This window comes from Falco naumanni, chromosome 14 (assembly GCF_017639655.2).
Source record: "Falco naumanni isolate bFalNau1 chromosome 14, bFalNau1.pat, whole genome shotgun sequence".
Lineage (NCBI taxonomy): Eukaryota > Metazoa > Chordata > Aves > Falconiformes > Falconidae > Falco > Falco naumanni.
In genome coordinates, this window is record NC_054067.1 from 12059701 (window position 1) to 12079474 (window position 19774).

The window sequence follows — 19774 nt, forward strand, 5'->3', positions numbered from 1 at the left end:
AATGCTCTCCTGCTCTGCCCACCAGAAGGGGAACTATTTGTGAAAAAAATTAATGCTCATTGCATATAAAAGCCTGCCCTATGGCTATACCCCTTCCATTTCTCTGTAGCAAGAAGTGGGCCCACCTGCCTGTTGCGTTTGGGGATTTCACAGGCTACCACAGCTGAAGGAAAAGTCATGGTTTGGTGACCAAGCAGTGGACCAGAGCACTGAGGGTGACCAGGTTTGCTCTCATGAACAAAGAGCAGTACCAGGAAGCAGGATTTCACAGTGCTGTTCCTTGCACTGCCACAGGTTTTCTGTGTCGTCTCCAACAACCTGCCCCCTCTTGGTGTCCCCTAGATGTAAAATGGACCTAGCAGTGGCCCATCACCCCACAGGTGGTGGGCAAGATTTGTTAGTCAGTGTTTGTACAGCACAGGAGCCTTGCTGCTATCTGTCACACAGAGCTTGTAATACTACCTGAGAACAAATTATATTCATGCATAATCAAAATCACATCCAGCTCAGCCCTTATTCGAGAATCCTTTTTGGCTGGTGATGATGTCCAGAGCAGAGAGAGCACAGTTTGATTTCCAGAGCCCAGGCTGAGCTGGCAGAGCTGGCAGGTAGAAATATCTTGTTTTGACTGGTAAACTGAGCAAGTTTGACATGGAAACCACTGAGGGAGAATAAATATGGAACAAAAAGATGTGATTTTTACAAAGGCTCTTCTGCAACTCTAACTGTACTTGGAGCCATCCCAGATTTGAACTAAGAGGTCCTGAGGTCTGGGAGGGAAATTCGGGCAGTGGTAGGTCTGGCTGAGGCTCACCCCTGCCACAAGCGCAGTAACAACGACTTACCAGCGCTGTGCCTGCGGGACTGCAAAGAGCAGGAGAAAGAGGAAGGGGAAAGATCAGAGAAGAAAAAGAGGTTTTAGCTCTGACACAGAACTAAGGGTAAATGCCAAAACAAGAAGAATAGCCTATAGGAACTGCGTGATCAGTGTTCCCAAAACCAGCCTGAAATTCATACCCTGCTCAAAGCAAACTGCAGCGCTCCTACAGCCTGGGAGGGAGGGCTGACTGAGAAGAGCTCAGTTTCTTTCCATTTGATGGGAACAGGATCAATCATTGGATCTCCAGAATACCTGTTTGACTGATCCGTTCATGTTATAGGGGCTCCACCACCCAACATCTCTCTTTCTTGCATACATGTTGTGAATTCCTTTAATGAGCTTTATCCCATCACTAAGCACATCATTTGTCTTGTCCACATTTCCAGTCATGTTTTAACAAGTGCATGGTATTTCGTATGTTATAGGATATAGACACCTAAAAAATCCTACCAAGAGCTCTCCACAATAATGGATCTTACAGACTCCTGCACCAAATGCTGTCACTACCACTGAAGAGCCATCTTACATCAGTTCAGCCTGACACTTTAGTAGCCTCCAACTTGTTTTGCTTTGAACAAGACATAGGTGAGAAAAGTGACATGCACACACAGTCTCTTTCATGTAGCAGTAAAACTATGGCATATTCCTTGGCTTTTATAGTTCATGTTATGTGAGTTAAAAATATTTTTCTGCCTAACTGGGATATTGGGAGTCTTAGGAAATGAACAATGCAGATATGTAAAGCTGCTCTGATGAACAGCTCTAGGGCTGTGGGAATATGTTTTGAGTAATCAAAAGAACTTGTACTAATGGGTTTTACACTCTTTAAATTTTGTTTTCAGTGGCAGTCCCTCAAAGGCAAGTTTACCAGCAGGAATAATCTCAGAAATGGTGAATGTTATGTAGATGTTAGTCAAGGAGGAAGATGGGTCCAGGATGAGAGGGCAAACAACCTCCAGACTGGCTATAAACAGCAATCTGCTTTTAATCAGTGAATTAATTAAGAAGTATTGGAATTATTCTACTAATCATTCAGTGCATTGTATTCAGTTATAAAAAAACTATGACTAAGAGAACAGGCAAAATTCATGGAATAAATGCTTTATTAAAATTATTATGATACCTTTCTTTAGAGAGATATCTCAGAGCCCCTTGCTAGCCATGGTGCCCTACCAGGGAAAGACTGCACCAGCCAAGGGTGAAAAGAAAGAATGAGGGCAACCACGCACAATTATCTGACATGGGCTTTGGCACAAACATGAGAATCAACATCTTCTCCAGTTCCTGTGGAAGTATACTGGCCTAATGGATGACAGCAAGACTTCATGTCCTCCACTAGATACCAAATCCAGGAAACTGCTTGGTACTACCAAGCACAGCTCTAGGGCAGGCACACAGATTGCTCAGAAACCCACGTCCAGTTTATCTCTGGGCTGAGACTCAGGGGAACTCATCTTCATTGCTGTCTTTGTCATGCCACCCAAAATTCTCTCTACTGCCCTGTGTCAGAGCTTTTTGTCTCTGAAGGAGGACAACAAGGATCTTGTGGGGCCACAGATGCATACACAAAGATGTTCAACATTCAGCAAGAAGTTGCTGGAGGACAGAGTCCCACTGGAGGAAGGGACTGGTCTAATATTCTAAAATATTATTGCAGTAAAAAAAAAAAAAAAAAAAAAGAAGCATGAGAAAATAAAATGGATGAAAGTTAGGTGGAAGGTTGCCCACTGCTGAATGGAACTTATGGAGCCAGTTCTTAATTAAACAGTCCACAGGATCCTTGTTCATTCCTCTTCTTTCTTTGATAGAGGATGGATTTGCTCTGGGGATGACGCAGGATTATATACGGGAGGATAGCACTGATGGGACTGGATGTGTCACAGCGCTCCTTCCTATGCAAGCCACCTAAGCCTCACAAGTCTACATGAACTCTGTATGTCTCTCTCTTGGGGCACTGGGGCTGAGCACTCACAGCTGTGGCTGAAATCAATAGGAGCTGTGCTTCGAACATGCAGTGTGCTGGCTACAATGCTGCTAAGTATTCTGGAAAATCGGGTGTTTTGGCTGGGCTCCCCACAGCAGGGGATACCTTTGACTCCTTGGAGGGAAAGTGTGAACACGCTCATGCTGTACTGGTGTGCCTGACAATTATAAAACCAACAAATTCTGTGTTGTGAGCGGGTCTGAATAGAGAGAAGTCAAGAAAGCATGAATCCAATATGGTCTTTGCCTACTCAATCCCAGGATTTGCATCAGACATGCGTCTCACTCCAGTCTGGCTCAACCTGTCCTTATCACCTGCTGTGACCACCTCAGCTGGTCCCCACTGTCATGGTCCCAGCCCATCCCCCTCTTGAATGAAGGGAACAAGAAAGATCAGGTCCATGCGTAAACAGCATCTCTTGTGTGCTCTGCAGAGGTGTTCAGGAAGAAGCGACTGTTGGACCTTGCCTCCTGACGCACCCTTACAAGGGGACCAAATATAGATCCAGGGAGAAATCCCAGTTTTGGCTTTTCTGAAGTCCTGAGTGTCTGACTACAGCCTCAAAGTCCTTTTCACAGCATGTATTTCCTATAAAAAGAGCAAAGTGAAAAAAAATAGAAATTCTATCATGTGGCAATGTGTTAACATCCACATATGTCCCAAGAAGGACTGGATCCTTTCATTTCCTGCCACTTCAGTTAATAAAGTAAGACACAACAGCAGGAGGTTGTCATCTTCCTTCTGGATTAGCCCTAGAGAGGATGTGACCCACGGTCTGGAGCCAGAAGTCACATAAATGGGGGAGGAAGCAAGGGCTGCACAGCAGCCAGCTTTACTGACCAAGAGCATCCTTTTCTTAACACCCTTTTCTCAGGAAGGAAAGTGGGACTACCAGCAGCCCTGGTGGCACATTCACCTTTTCTTTAGCCCCAGGTGACACAGGGTTTGCAGACTTCTCCAGACAGCTCCTCCCTCTGCTTCCTCAATATTCCCCCCTCTGCTTTCAAATCCAGAGCTGCTCCTCTGCCCTGCCAGGGTATTGGGAAGGAAGGGTGATATTTTCCACCATAGTAAGGCTCTGTGAAGTGCAGCATTTCAGGTTAACCCTGTGTCCAGCTTTGGGCAATTTCTCCTGCAGACAGCGAAGGAGATGGCTGTGGCAGCAGGAGTCCCTTCCTGCTAAGTCTCAATTCCCTGCCCCGAAGCATGCAAAAGAGTTGGCTCAAGGCATCTCAGAAGCATAGGGAAAATTGAATCTGGCTGCTCTGAGATTTAAACATTTTTGCCGTAGAAGTGGAGGGGAAGAGAGCTGGAGATCTGAGGACTAAGCCTTAGAAAGGCAAGTTTGCAGCTCCTACTGCCCCGGGACAAGCAGCTCAGGACCAATACCTGCCCTGCTGCCAGGCTGCCCCTTCCCACCCTGGCCCTCCGGCAACAGCACCATCACCCTGGGATGCTGCACCAGCACTGGAGGCAGAGGGGCCACGGTGCTTGTGCCATCCAGGTCATTGGCGGTCCTGGGCACCTGCCTGCTACACATGCACCAGAGCCAGCCCTGCTGGAGGTGCTGCCAGTTTCATCCCCCAACATTTTATGAGAGGAAAAAACCCCAGCATGTAGTTGCCTCGGCTTGCTGTCAGAAATTTCTACATCATTTTGTCTAGAATTTCCCCCCTCCCCTTCAAAAAGTCTTAGCAAGCCAGCTGCACGGAAAAAAACACAACCACTGTGGCTGAACCTTACATGCAATGGAAAACAGGGACATTTTCAGGAAGCCATAACAATGTGCAATACCACCAGCCTTGACTACGTAAGAAACCAAATTCCCATTCCTTCCAGTACAGGACCACTAAGACTAGCTGTTTCCAGCCACACAGGGCTGGTGGGCCAGGGCTTGGGCCCCCCTCCACCTCCTGCTGCATTCATGCCAGCCAGCGCAGCCACTCAGCCTGCCAGCTCCGCCAGTTTCAGAGCCCTGAACTACTGACGATGCTTCACTGCAACACTTTATGCATCAGCAATCATTTATTTTTACAGTTCTGGGTTTCAAGTGGTGCTGTTATGCAGGGAAGGGCTGAGGGTTTCATCCCCAGGTTCATGGAATTTGGAGAGGACTTTGAAGGAGAAATGCTGGGGAACAAGCAGGATGTGGGGGCAGGCAGGTCCCCAGGAGGGTTCAGGTGTGGTGGAGCAGAGAGGGGCTAAGGGCAGGAGGGGCAGGGGAGAGAGAGGAGGGAGGCCAAGATATTACAGCTTAAGGAGGGGGTTGGGTGTCAAAGGAGGAGGGGTGAGACTGGGCAAGGGTGACAAGAGCTGGGGAGCCAGATCCATGCCACAGAGCAAATGAGGAGCAGGACACAGGCTCGTTTCAGTTCAAGACCCCCGAAGCACTAATTCTCCTTAGGGAAGTTTGAATTAAAAATGGGGCAGGGAAAGCTGCTGGCTCCACAGGCATGAAAACACGGGATTTACTGTGTAATCCTGAGGGCTTCCCAGTCATTCTTTTTTTTTTTACCAGTCATTCTCAGACACTGTGCACAACACTCAGGAGAAACACTAGGAACCCAGCACTCTAGGTGGGCTGGATGCAAGGAGCGAAGAATGCCCTCACCTTGCTTTTGGCTAACGAGATCTGTAAATGATGCTGGAAAACCATAAAGGGTCCCCTTTCCATCCACTCATGAGAAGCGGAGCCAGCTGCTGGAAACTGTTGTTAAGTTTTGGGCTGGAAATGTTGCACCAACAGAGAGCAGCTGAGTCACTGAGCTTCAAGTGGGATCCTCCTGCCATTCCCTCACTGAATTCTTACCCTGGGGCAACAAGGTCTTTGTTTGCTTTCTTCCCCCCCACCCCCCCACCCCCCCTTCTTTCTTTTTTTTTTCCCTCCTATGGAACTAATGTTTCTGAAAGTGAGTGTCAAAGAGTACCTACAAGAACCAGGGTGCTGCTTTGAAAACTCCTTCTCTCCCCCACCCGCGGCCCTGCAATGCTTCCCAGACCTGATCTGCAGCATCCCCTGCTCATACAGTCCTAAATCGTGAGCATCCTGCTTGTCTTACTGTGGTGTGATTATTGTGCTTGCAATATACCCACCAAACATTGCTCCCCATAATGTCCTTCCCCCAGGCCAGGGCCAACTGGATGACACCTGCCCATGATTTGATCTCCCTGTGAGATACACTGTGTGCTCCCCCAGAGAGGAGCAGGCTCCCCAGCACACCCTGCCAAGAGACCTCGCTCTGCATAGTTGCTGATCTTGCAGTACCAGGACAGACATCTCCCTCTTCAGTATCCAAGAGCCCTGGCTAGATCTTCTTCCTACCCTGCAAATCCTTCCTCCAAAGCTGTTCCAGATCTTCACCACTGGCCAAATGGCTTAGACCTGCTTTACGATGACCCTCTGCCCTTTTGGTCCCAGATCATCTCCTTGCTCAGCCCATGAAAACTGGGTGTTGTGGTCCCTACAGTCCCACTCTGCCACTGTCCCACATCTTTCCAACGTGGTGTGCTACACCAGGGCTTGGGGGACTGGCTGAGGGGACTGTCCAGGGCCCTCCAGGCTGGAAGGGTTTATCACCTGTGCCCCAAGGACCAATGGACCTGCAGACCCTTCAATGCTAGCCCCTCCACTTCTCCTGGTGCTTGACCCCCCTGGGCTGCCCCCACTGAGCCAGAACAGCTTTCTGGAGGAGTTGCTCCCAGGTTTTTCCATCACCACCACATGGCTGCAACTTTCCCCCTTTCTCCCATGTGTCCCCCCCCCCCCATTCAGTCCAGCTCCCCAGCTGAGCACGTCGTACTCATTGCCACAGAACCACCCCTGAGAGCCGACCTGCTCATCGGCCTAATGGGTTTCCAAGAGGGTGGGGGAGAGGGGAGGAGAGCGAGTGGCTGATGCTTCTCAGCCACTCAGCTCAGCCCAGAGCTAACGAGGCATCTCAAAATTAAAAAGTGAACTGCAATCCCCAGCAGGCCTGTCCTCCTTTTGGCATTAGTCGGAGTTCTCTTTCTCTCTCTCTCAAAAAAAAAAAGAGGACTGGGGAGCTGTGAGTTGCATTTGGAGCTGTTGAAGCACCACATCCCAGGGACAGTGTAGGCGCTGGAATGAGGAGGGCAGCCCAGAGCTGCTGTGCCGTGGAAGCACTGTCTCTCTTAGAAAGGTTGTGAGGTGCAAGATCTGCTTCACCATGGCAAGGATCATAAATGGTACATGGGAACAGCCAAAGTCCCCAGCCCAGCCCCCTCCTGCTCTGTGGGCAGCAGCCATGGGTGCACAGAGGAGGCACCCCAGGGTGCAGAGGTGATTGCCACCAGGCACCGATGGGGGAGGAGGATGGCAAGAAGGAAACACTCCTGTAGGAGGAACACATGGGGAAAGCAAGCGGGGAAAGAGCAGAGCAGGGAGGAAGGGAGGGCATGGCGAGCAGCCTGGTTTATTGCTTTGTGGGCGGCATTTCTCATATAGGAATCAGTCTGGGAAGGACCTTTCTCTGCCCACACCTCTGGGGTGCCCAGCACCAGCTGCTCTGACCTCCCCTGCCCCCAGTGCCCTCATCTGTGAGCTGCAGAGGGCCAAGGACTCTGGCTTGTAGAGGTGCACTCTGAGGCAGCTGAGCCTGGTTCACAGGCAACTGAGTGGTAGCTGCTTTGCTCCAGTCCACTCCTGCAGGCAGCTGCCTTGGTCACTGCTGGGACAGCCCTGAGACAGCCCCATGACATTCCTCCAGGTCATGCAGCTCCAAGAAGGACCTGCCACCATTCTGAGATGCTGTCTTGCCCATTCACAGCTCACCATGACTGGTCCTCCTGGGGCTAGAGCACAAATGGGTGAAGAGTGATCGCCTCCCCCAGCAGAGATGGCTTATACCCATCTTGCCCAGACTGGAAGGCAGTCAAGGGGAGGCAGGACAGTCCAGGAGGAGCACAAGGCAGGCTGTAGGGCAGTGTTCTGGAGAACAGCCCAGTCCTCCAGTGGGTGGAACTGGGGTTCGGTCCAGCCCCACACACCCCTGAGAGACAGCAGGTATGCATACACACAGGTTCCAGGGCTTCGCCCAAAGCGTGCCTTTTCCAGCTGCACACAATTTACTGGGGGGAACTTCACCTTCTCCACAACCCAGCTGTGGATGAGCTTGAAGCCACAAAGGGTTAGACATGTCCTGGAATGATCCTACTGGATTTCTCCTAGCAATGCATTTGGACCAAAATCTCAGAGAACTGGTGAGCTCTGGGGACAGCAGTGGAGCGAGGAAACTTCCACCCCTTTTCGCCGGGGTTGTAATGCTAATGATCTCCAGCTTTCAGACTCACCTCTGAGCTCACCCTCTCCTCTACTGTAAATGATGGAGGGGCAATTTTTTTCCGGATAAGCTTATCCTCAGGGGAGGGGGCCAGACATGCTGAGAGCACGGTCACTGGTGCTGCCCGCCAGGACTTCACATTTATGAGCAAAGGGAAGGACAAAAAGGGGTGCAAGGCAACAGTGAGATGAGTGCAGGAATGAGGGTTACTGTCATCTTTCTAATTCTCTGCTTGAGTGAGGGGAAAAAGCAGTTTTCTACTTTGGGAATTCAGAGTAACATCAAACAAAATGCAACGGTTGCCCAAACCCATCCATTTTGCAGTCAGGAAGGACGCAGTGCCCGCTGAGCCCAGCCCGTGCACTGCACAGGCTGGCAGGGTCAGCAGTACCGCCCGCACAGAGCCCCGTGCTGCCTTGCCCAGGCTGAAGGAAGGGGTGGCCCATGTCCTGTGGGGGTGGCTGGATGCCCTGGGGACCTGGCATCAGCGCACACAGGCTGTGAAGTGGACGTGGGCTGCTGGACCTCCAGCCCCGTGGCTCCCCTCTGCACCCCTCTGTTCTGTGCCTCCGTGGAGCCAGATCACCTACTGGTTTACTGTATCATAATCATCTCAGTGGCTTACAAGATGGTTTTCTTGCAGTTTTTATGTCATCTCTGCAGTTCTCCCCCTCATAAAATGTGACTGCACCAATTCCTGTGATTTGGGCTGGTCAGCTAATAGGGACATTTCATGTTTCCCAGACAGAGTCATTAAATCAAATCCAGCCCTATCCCATGTCCAAAGGAGAGAAGGGGCAACCCCTGTTTCCTTGTGGGCTGCTGCAAACCCCTCCAAAGGGGCTCACCCACTGCACTGAAGTGATCACCCAGATGTTTCTGTGCACTATGGAGGGGTGAGTATCTCCCCCACCCCACAGTCCTTCCCCACCCCACAGTCCTTCCTGAGGCCAAGGCCTCACAGCACTTGGTGCAGCCACCTGAGCTCCCTGCTCCGTCCCAGGGCAGAGCACGGTGGCGAGGGCAGTGTGGGCAGTGTGTGTGAGGAGGGAAGGCAGTCTCTGCTGAAGGGGAAGGGGCAGCGAGTGGATGGGGGCAGGTTTGGATGGGGTGCATGAAAATCAGATGTTTCAGGAACAGGTTCATTCATGGGGTCATGGGAAACTGGAATACACTGGGGTGACTTCAAAATTTGATGAAATTAGTGGGATTATTCCTCTACCCCCAATTTCAAGGAGCTCTGGATCACGCCCTTTGTGAGAAAACTCCTCCCTTGTATCACCACGGAATTGGCCCTGGCATCTCTCCCCATCCAGAGCACAAGCATGAATCTGCTTCCCAGCAGTCATCTGGAGGACATCTCAATGTGGTTCCTGTTCTCCTGCAGGCTGAAGATCCCGCAATCCCACACATCTCCTTATGAGGAGGAAATAGCATTGCTCAGAGAAGACTGAAAACAGCCAAGCTCGGCAGGCTGGAGCCAGAAGCCCTCCAAAACCCCCTTTCTGTGCAGTCAGCTGTAGTTCTCCACTACCTGCTTCTCCCCAACAAATGGACCTCAACTGTGCCCTGGAGTATGACGGTACCCAAGGATTATTTCGTATTTCATCTCCACGAGGACAACAAAGAGAAGGCCCTTCCCATTCTCCTTTTTGTTCATAGGACACAAGAGAGGAATTGCAGATTCTTGCACCTCCTCACATCTCCTCCTGAATACCAGCCAGGACACCAGCTCCCCAGGGAATATTTTATCCTATATTGTTGCTGAGAGGGCAGCCTGGCAGACCACCCAACAGCCCTGCCAATGATGACCCCAACCCTCTGCAGGGAAAAGAGCTAAAATATCTGGCATGGGGAACAGAAGTGGAGAAGGGATGACCTGTTGTCTGTGATGGACAAAATTCTGGAGTAGATGAAAAGCAGAGTGTCTCTGCCCCAGAAACATCACACCATGGACAACCCAACTGTCTGCAGAAATGTGTGACAGCAAGAGGAGAAGAGCCAGTGAGAGGAGGATGGAAACCAGAGGGCAAGAAAGAAATGTGAGGGAGAAGGCAATAAAGAGATGAGGACTAGCAAACAGGGGAGGGTAGGAGACATCAGATGGGAGTGTTTCATGAGGTCAGTGTGTGCTGTGAGTGCCCAAACTGGCAGCACAGACACGTGATGGCCCACATGCTCTGCTCCCCACAACTGGTTGTCACCATACCTCCAAAGTCAGGCCTGAGTCGGACGTCATAGCCCTTCAGCAGTTTGTCCACAATCTCTTTCACCACAGAAATATTCCCAGTGGATGGGCTGAAAGACAAAAGAAGAAAGTCCTCGTCATCCTGTGTTCCACCAGCCTGTGGGAAGGGGTCCTGGCCAGGCAGTACCACCACAGCATCCCTCGTGCCCCATGGCACCACGTGTGTGATACAGACACCCCAGCCACGGGCAGAGCCTCCCTGTTTCCTTTTCTCATTCATATTTTGTCCCAGGCACAGCTCTCAGCCCCCAACCTGCACATGAGCGCCACAGGGCTGCCAGGGCTCCTAAACCATCCTGGGATGTGGCACAGGAGTCCTAGCAGGCTCCTCTTCTGTGGCTCACCATGACTTGTAGGTACCCCAGACTCCATCCCCCCATGCTCCCACCTGGTGTGTGCCTGCATCCCAGCAGTCCCACTGGGCTCTTGCACCCCTCAACGCAGGCACCGCTCACCACGCACACTTTCCCCCTGGCCACCAACCCAGACACTCAGGGCACATCACTATGCCCTGCCCGTAGGTGGGTGCACACACACACATGCAGGCAAGAAATTGTCCTTTCTGTTCCACCAAGGCATGCAGGGGGCAGCTGCAGCCTCTCTCTCGCAGGGCTCGCTCCCCTTCCCCTGCCACGCTGGGCACTTGCTCCTGGTCTCACAACACACAGCACAGACTTGTCAACGCACTGAGGTCCCTACTAGGCAAGTCCCCCCTCGCAGGCACCCTGCACTGTCACACACACCAGTGCAACCTCTGCTTCTCAATGCACCCAGGTATTCCTTCATATTATTGAAAAAGCAACTCTCCTTTTGTCCTATGGCCTCAACATACAGCTGATCTTTGGCGTGTAGATTCATTTTGTCACTCAGCATCACCATGACTTCTTAGCAACGCAAATCAAGAGACAGAGACACGGAAGGAGAGTCCATCTTTCCCTCTGTATGCCAGAGCAGTGATCCTTCCCCTCCCAAACCCCTGACTTGCACACGGAGGGGGGGTGGGGGTGGGCAGGCGTCCTTCCTAAAGCTGCTCCGGCTCCTCTAGCCATTTCAGCAAGGAGGGAGCTCCCTCTAAAAACAGCCCAAGAGCCAAAGCAAAACTGAAGGTGGAAAACCAGAAAGCAGAGGATGCTAAAAATATTGAACCTATTCAGTGCTGCAGGGTATATAGGTTTTCTACCTGAATACCCAGGCTCTGTGCCACCCTCATCCCCTGCTTTGCATGAGAATAGAGACCCTGCCGGTGACAACTGCTGCTCTTTGCAGTCACCCACCACAACAGCATGTCTCCTTGTCAACACCGCCTCACACATCCATCCAAGTCAAGCTGCAAAGCTGCACCATAGCACTACCTCTGCCAGCCAGCCCCGTGCCTCACTGGACACCGGGGTTTGCACGGACACGTCTGTGTGTCTGCACACACACACACGCACACACACAGACATACATGCCCTCCTGACTGTAGGGAGAATATATGGACTCCCTGTCTGTGCACAGACACGCAACATGCAGACACATGAACACACTGGAGCTCAAGGGTACATCTGTACAACATGCACAAACATGTGTGCACGTGTGTGACCCCATCCAAGTCTGTGTGGAGGTGACTGTGGGTGCAGATCCATTGGGTTATGATGGGACACTGAACTGTGGACACAGAATTTATGCAGGAGCACAGAAACAGGCATTTGTGGGTGCCCGAGACTGGGTTCCCAGGTGTTCAGACTCTCAGTACAGATGTGGGTGGAGGCATGTGGGACCACTGGGGAGTCTGGTCATGTGTTAAAGCTCTGGGTGCACAATCTGTGTGGTGTGCAGGGATTTCTCCACCAAGCAGGCATGTGCAAATGTGAGACAGCACACTTCCCAGGCCCAGCTTTGGTGCATGGGCAAACTGTTCAGCACTTGTGCTGGGGAGGGAAGTATCTGAGCTGTACTCCAGAGCATGCACCTTAGAGAGGTACAGCTCTTCATTGCATTGCTTTAATAACTGTAAAAAGGCCAGAGAGGTGCACACAGGTGGACATTTTCACAACACTGTGTCTCGGCTTGCAAGGTCTGCTTGCACCTGTGGATTTCTACGCAGGTGTGTGAGGTTTTGCAACATGTTTGTGTATACGTGCTCATCATGGATTAGTAATGTGCACCAGCATTTGTTCATTTCTAGACAGTCATTCCTAGGTACATAGATTTCCATATTCATAATATAGCCAGTACGTATTTCTCAAGGGATTTAGACACCTCTCTTTAGCTTCACACAGCACATAAACTCAGGAAGCAGTGTTACTCCTTAATATAGCAAGGAAATTGAGGCAGACAGTAACCAATGTGCCAGGGGCCATACAGAAAGGGGCAGAGCAGGAAGAGGGATATATGGGCTCTTTCCTCCTCATCAGCTACAAGTTGGCCCAGTGAGGGCATAAACTGGCATCATAATTAAGGGCAAGGTCTCTTGCCTCTCAGGGCTCCTTTTGATCCAAAAAGCCAAGTCCCTCCCACCAAACATGCAAGTTGTACATTTGCCCAGCTGTGGGCGAGCAGCTGCATGTAAGTGCTATTCCTGGCAAATATGGGTCTGCATCCGCTTAGGGAGCACGTACATCCAGGCTGTGAACTGAATTTTTGAGTACTGTGTCCCTGATACTGTGTGGATGTGCATGTGCTTTGCATACACACATACACTTGCAGCCAAACATCCACATATATGCACACCATGCTGCTAGCTGGGATGTGTGGGAGTAGCTGAAGGCATGTGCACATGGGAGAGTGTCTGGTCTCCAAGGTGTGCACAGATATACACACAGACTATACGTGAATGCTAGTCCTGGACATAAGCAGATATAAGCACACATTCAAGGACACATCTGAGCAAAGCCTTTTGATACGTGCATTGCTCTTTACGCCTTTGCTTGGACACTGCCTCTATACATGCCTGTGTATGCGCCCATACACAGTGGAACCATGCATGAATGGTGTGGGTAAGGTGGGCATGAATCTGCGCATGTGCATGTTTATAACTGTGGGAACATAAATCTGTATATACAGATCTGAAGCCTGTGCAGGGATCTGCATGTGTGCTTCAGGAACACACCGCTCGGTGTGCATGGCTGAGCAAGGAGATGCCACAGCTTGCCCCCCCCCCCCCCCCAGCAGACTTCATGCACGCCATTGGCACAGAGGTAGAAACCCACCTGCCCGCATGTGTGAGGAGGGAGGGTGAGGAGGAGTAGGCAGCGCTACTCCCGTGTGTGAAAGCAGGGAATAAACGTCTGTGTCGGAGCAAACAGGTGTGCTCTGTACACCTTGTCCAGGCTGGATGGGTGCCTGCACCTCTGGTTGCTCGGAGCACTCAGTGCTCAAGGCATATACCAGGAATAGCTGCAGCTTGAATATGCAGGGGTTTAGTGCAAACATTTACACGGCTATGCGCAGAGCAGGTAAAGCGTGCTGTGCTCTGTAGGTGTGTTGTGATACACATGTGTGTGCACCCAAATGGGCATGGATGAATGTGCACATGCAGGGATGTATCTGAAGGGACTGCGCCCACAGATGGTTCTGTTGCATGCCATAAATCTGTGTGGAGGCACAGACGTAGGCATTGCCTCCCGTACACCGCAGAGCCAGAGCTTTGGTACAGGCACAGCACGCTTGGATGTGAGTGTGGCTGCCTGTGTACTGTGTGTGTGCAGACCCCGGCATGGCCAAGGCAGCCCTGCGCCGGGGTGCGTATGCCCACAGCTTGGTGCCATGCACTCCCTCGGCTCCTACGGACACCATGTTCCTCAGCAAAACACTTCATTTTGCCATTTTCCCCCAGGTCGCGTAAGGGGGGGGGGGGGGGGGGGGGGGGGGGGCACACGCTGCAAGCGGGCTGGTAGGTGGGCTCCGTCTGCAGAGAGCCTGCTCCACGTCTCATGTATGAGCATCCCTCCTCCCCCTAAAATGACACGGACTGGGAAATAACAGCAGCAGGCAGCAGGGGAAGCAATTTGGGGAAAGAACCCCCTCCCCTTCCCCACATACAGATCGATGGAGAAAACCCCAAACAAAACAAACAAATCCTGTGTCAGCCCCCCTGTCCCTGCAGCCTGGGATCGCAATCCTTACCTTTGCGCACAGCAGGCGAGACAAAGAGCTGCTAAAGCAGAGACAATTCCACTCAATCTGTCTGCCTGAAATGTCCACATTTCCACAAAGACGAAGGATGAAAAAAAAAATCTTTGGAGGGGAGGGGAAAGGACTGATCTTGTGAAATCCCCCTCCAAAAAAAGGGGGGGAGGGAAAAAAGAAACCAACCCCCCCCCACTTAATGATTTCCTAGAGAAAAAGAATAATGAAAAAAAATTAAAAATGTGGGGGAAAAAATATCCCCCCCCCCCTCCTTCAGTGCAGTCAAAGAATTCGTTTCTTCTTCCTTTCAGCATCCTCTCAACAAGAGACATCCTCTGGCAATGGAGAAAATCCCAAGAGAAAGAAAAATAAAATGCCCCAAAATGGGCTCAGCAAAATGTGAAATCGAATCTCACAGGTATGCAGAAGAAGGAGAAGAAAAAAGAAAAAAAAAAAAAAAAGAAAAAGAAAAAAAGAACTCAGTGTCCCCTGAGCACTCCACTTGGATTATTTTTCCTCCTGCTCTTTTGCCATCCGGTTCTGCAGATGTTGCATGGCTCCTGCTACCCACCTTCAGAGAAGAGGAGGAGGAGGAGAGAGAGAGAGAGAGAGAGAGAGAGAGAGAGAGAGAGTGTGTGTGTGTGTGTGTGTGTGAGGGGGGAGGTGTGAGTTATCTAGCAATATGATTTTATTCTGGATTTTACCTACTTGCTCCCCCTTCCTTCTTTATTTTCCGAGGGGGAAGGGGAAGCAACCCAATCCCACTGTGCAGTTATTTTTTAGGGAAATCTCAGGCTCATCAATTGGAAGGTTTGGGGCTTTTCTGAATGGGTTAAAAAAAAAAAAAGGAAAAACAAATGCAACCCAGTAAATAAATAAATACATATATGCATGTGTAGAAAATAAATAAATCCCTGTCTGCGGAAAGAGCTGCTCTCCGAGGGAGGACTTGATGTCTCCCTAGTGCTGTTGCCGCAGCTCCTGTGGAGTTTTGCTGCTCATTGCAAAGTCACAAGAGGAGGGGAGGAGAGAGGGAGTTTGTGGATGGGGAGGGGGACTCTCCGGACAAATTGGGATCCTGACGTCATGGCTGACAACATTAACCCCTGCTGGCTTGCAGAGGGGAATTTTTTTTCTTTCTTTTTCTTTTTCTTATTTTTTTCCCAGGGATTTGGGAGCAGGGGAGAGGATAGGCAAGGTGATAGCATTTTGGCAAGCGGGGGGATGCGCCTGGACTAGAGTGGCTCAGCTACAAGCACTGATGGGTGCTGGGGTTGCCTAAAACAGTGTGATCAGCAAAAGCTGAGCTTCTTCCTTCAGCCACAGAGATAAAAAAGAAGGTGATGTACTGAGACTCCCTCTATGCCATGGGGCAGAGTGACCTAGTGGCCTCCTGGGGCACTGGGGAAGATCTGAAGCCTCTAGTGGGGCTGAAGGCTTCCCCAGGCCAGGGAAGCCCAGCTCAGCAGAGATGTTCAGCTTTCCCTGGAGGTGCTGTGTTATGGGTACCATAGTTTGTGGGAAAAGGGAGCCTGAACTTTTAGAAATACTGCTGAGGATCAGCTCCTGGTGCTGTGGCTTTGCAGCCATAGAAATCTTCACAGTCACAATCTCCTGTGCATCAGTTTCTGATCTTTATCTTGAAAAAGTAATATAATTAAGGAGGTCTACATCTCTACATCAGGCATGCAGTAATGTATTTCCATGGAGGACTTTTTCCTAGGAAATAAAAGAGATCCAGCAGTACTTTGAACACAGAGCAGAAGACATGGCTCAAGGAGGAAATGTCCAAGCTCTCATGCCAAGATCATCCCAGATGCTGTCTCCTCTGAACCTGCCTGGCAGCTCAGAGTAGACCCTCTGAGGAGGTAAGTCTCCCCTCCCCTGTCACTGGCTGACACCTGTGTGTGGATGGTTTCCAAAGCCCTCTGGGCCAAGAGTGCAGAGCAGATGTGTCACTGCAGCTCAGCAGGGTGATGTCCAAAATGCCTCTGGAGAGGCACCACCACAGGCACAGTGGCTGCCAGGCAGCACCCCTGTCCTGCCCTTCCCTGCAGGGACATCTGCCCTCGCTGGGCAAATCCTTGGCTCTGGGGTTTGTAACGCTCCCTTCCCTTGTGCTTGGCACGGCTCTTCATGGCTTCCTTATCAGAGGCATGCTACAGACCACATGCTCTGCAACTCCTTCTCCCAGAAAGGAGGGTAGAGAGTGACCATTTTGAAGAGCTTCCCCATTGCAGGCCAGACTGAGCTGTTGTGATGCAGAGACATTAAAACAAGGAAAAGCTGGGTTGTGTGATGCACTATCCTGATGTCACAGCTTAGACCTTCTTCCCTGTGGCTTCTGTCACAGCAGGGAGGTCCTGGGGGCAGTCAGCATGCAAGGCTTGTGGGGAAGAAGAGGACTCCAGGAAGGTTTTGCATAGACAATGAGGCCGTGCTAGAACAGGAGGGAAAAAACTCTTCTCACCTGCTGCTGAGGCTGGTAGGAAACAATCTCGGCTTGGGTTAGACCCTGGACCACACCTGTTCCTCCAGACCTCTATGAGTTAAGTTGAAAGCAGTGATCTCTTGCTGTGTTTTCTCTGGGGCCAAAGCAGGTAAGTGGCACTTGTCACATGCCAGCAAATATGCCTGCATGTGCAGAGTCAGGAGTTGGGATGTATCACGCTAGTCATAAGCTTTCACTGCAGACCGCTTGCTGTGGCCTCCCAGGCTGCAGTTAGATGCAGGGACTCAGCCATGACATCCAGCTATGGCTGGTGCTATTTAGCTGCATTGTAGCCCGAAGCAACCACTGCCTGTCTGTCTAGGCTCTCGGCGGTGGGCTGCCCGCTGTGCCAAGGGTGTGCGCCCTCAGGACATGCCCTAGCTTTGACATGCCCTGGTATCATGAGCAATACATGCTTCGTCAACTCCCCCAGAAGCTTGCAGCTCCCCGATTCCTGTGGCTGAGGAGTTCACCTTTGCTAAAGGGCTGGGGGCAGACAGGTCAAAGCAATAGGGTTTCCCCATGTACCTGTTGAAGAAGAGGAACCAGCCCAACAGACCTGGGCTGTGCTTGGTCAGGCTCAGCCCCGATGTGAAAAGCACCTGGTCCCACCATTCCCACAGAGCAGTTTGTCTCCTCGTGGTCACTTGTGCCTCACGTGGCACGCCTGGCTCTGCAGTGCAGGGCACAGCCAGCCATGGCATGGATATGCTAGGGTCCTCCAAGATCTCCCAATGTGTGTGTGTACCACCAGGAGCCCCGAGTCTGGGATGAGCTGCCCCTGTGCCTCTCGGGTGCCTGCCATGCTCAGGTGCGGTATTTACCTCGTTTGCTGCTGCCAACACACAGGTCTCCTGGCAGCGGTGTGTTTCTGAAGCACTTACTCTGAATTAAGTTGCTGGGTACCAGGGTGGAGCTCTTGGGGAGACAAGAAGCATTTGCCTCTGCCAAGGCTCTGGGCACCAGAGGCCCCATTTAGCCCCCCCTGGGCCCTTCCAGTCCCCCCCTTTTCTGACCCCTTAGCACTGTTCTCTCCCACCAGCTATGATTGCATGTTACTGACAAAAAGGTAAGTGGAAAGCAAATGTCAGAGGCATACATGAAGAGGAAAAATTATGCTCACAAGTGGTGACATTTGTGCTTGCAAGTTCACCCAGTCGGGAGCAGAAACCATGTCACATGAATTATCTGACCACTCAGCCACAACGGGAAACTTTGGAAAGCCGATTGAATGTATTCACTGCTAAGCAAAGAAACTGTTGTGTGTTCTTGAATAATCTACCTGAAGCCATGTTCATGAATAAAGGACTGCTTTGGAATTAGTCACCCATCTCTGCTGAGTCTCATTAAGACTGATGTACACTGATATGTGATGATGCTGAGGTATTTGTTTCTTGCCCTCCAGAAGATGGGCATTCTTCAGCCACTTGCAGCATCCCAAACACTGGGTCTCCCTCCCCTGCTGGGGGGTTGTCTGCTCTCCAGTGAGAGCCCAGCAATGGGTTTTTCTGGAGCTCATATTCCAAGTCTGAAAAAAGCTGTGAGAGGCTGCTGGAGATGACATGCTGTGGCTGTGATCACCCTGAAGAGGCCATGGAGGATTGTGTTTGTGACCATTTGCTGTCCTCCACTACTAAATCATTCTTCTTCACTCCTCTCTTACTTGTTGCTCCTCTGCAAGCTCCACACACGGACTTCCCTTCTTATCCTGGCGGCCACTGCTGACTCCAAGTTGCAGTCAGTGTGACAGTGTTGAGCCAAAAGCCTCTGCAGATCATGGCTTATGGTCTACAGCCACCAGAGACACCACAATTTCATTTTTTTTTCCTTTTCCCCCCTTTTTCTCCTCCCCCCCCCCCCCCCCCCCCCCATGTCTAACATTTGAGCACTGCCTGGGTGTTCATGTGTGTGCTACCTATATCTTTGGGTTCATGGTATAGGAAGGACAGAAGGATCGGTGCTGTCCTGAGGGGGTTGCACAAGTAAAGTAGTGAGGCAGTGAATCAGATTGTCTCTACCTCTTAGCAAAAACAGGGAAAGAGAGGGAGGCTGAGCTTTGCCAAGACCAAGACATGCTTTAGTCCTCCTCTCCAAGCATGCAGATGCACTCAGCAAATGGATTCTAGGGTAGATAATTCAGTAGAAAGTATCCACCATAAGGAACTACTATAATTAGAACTAGTGCTAGGGAGCATCCAAAATACACGTCCACCAGTACCACTTAGCTGTGTCACCTCCTGCCCTGAGGAGGTGTCATGTGTCCCTCTCACAGCAGGAGGGAACAAGGAGCTCTTTCCCTTGCCATCACGGTTATCACAGAAGTGCTGCTTTTCCCATGGGCTTGACATCAAGGTGGAAAATCTTCCTGGTCCTCTCTCCCTGCTGGTAGGATGGCTGGCTTTTCTGTTAAGCCAACAACTCCCAGCAGAAGATCTTGTTGTTCTTCTAAAGCAGAAAAAGGACAGGAGAAGAGAAAGCAAAACAAACCAGGCACTAAACCAGAAGTTTAATAAAAGCCCTGCAGGAAGGGAGAAAATACTCAGCCTTAGAGCCAGTATTCCCGCATGGAAGGTGGAAAACACTCTGAAAGTAAGTGAAGTGTACTTCATGAGGCAGGAACAGAGAAGGGCAGAGACAAGGGACACTTACCCACCTGGTGTAGCACACAGCCTCTGTCTCCTGCTGCAGTCCAGGACTGAACTCACCAAGCCAGACAGCCTTCGAAATTCCAGAAAGAAGGGTTTTCCCTCAAGCTATCCTG

At 50.9% G+C, this 19774-nt stretch overlaps 1 protein-coding gene across 2 annotated transcripts in view; it reads right to left on the minus strand.

Moving 5' to 3' along the window:
* GABRQ (gamma-aminobutyric acid type A receptor subunit theta) overlaps nucleotides 1-15038 on the minus strand; it is a 74959-nt gene extending 59921 nt beyond the window's left edge. For both annotated transcript variants that reach the window (XM_040614824.1, XM_040614823.1), the window contains exons 1-2: nucleotides 14520-15038; nucleotides 10374-10462 (exon numbers count right to left, since the gene is read on the minus strand). In XM_040614824.1, the coding sequence (XP_040470758.1) occupies nucleotides 10374-10462; nucleotides 14520-14854 (424 nt within the window). In that variant the 5' untranslated portion in view covers nucleotides 14855-15038. The remainder of the gene's footprint in view (nucleotides 1-10373; nucleotides 10463-14519) is intronic.
* Between the last annotated feature and the right edge of the window lie 4736 nt (nucleotides 15039-19774).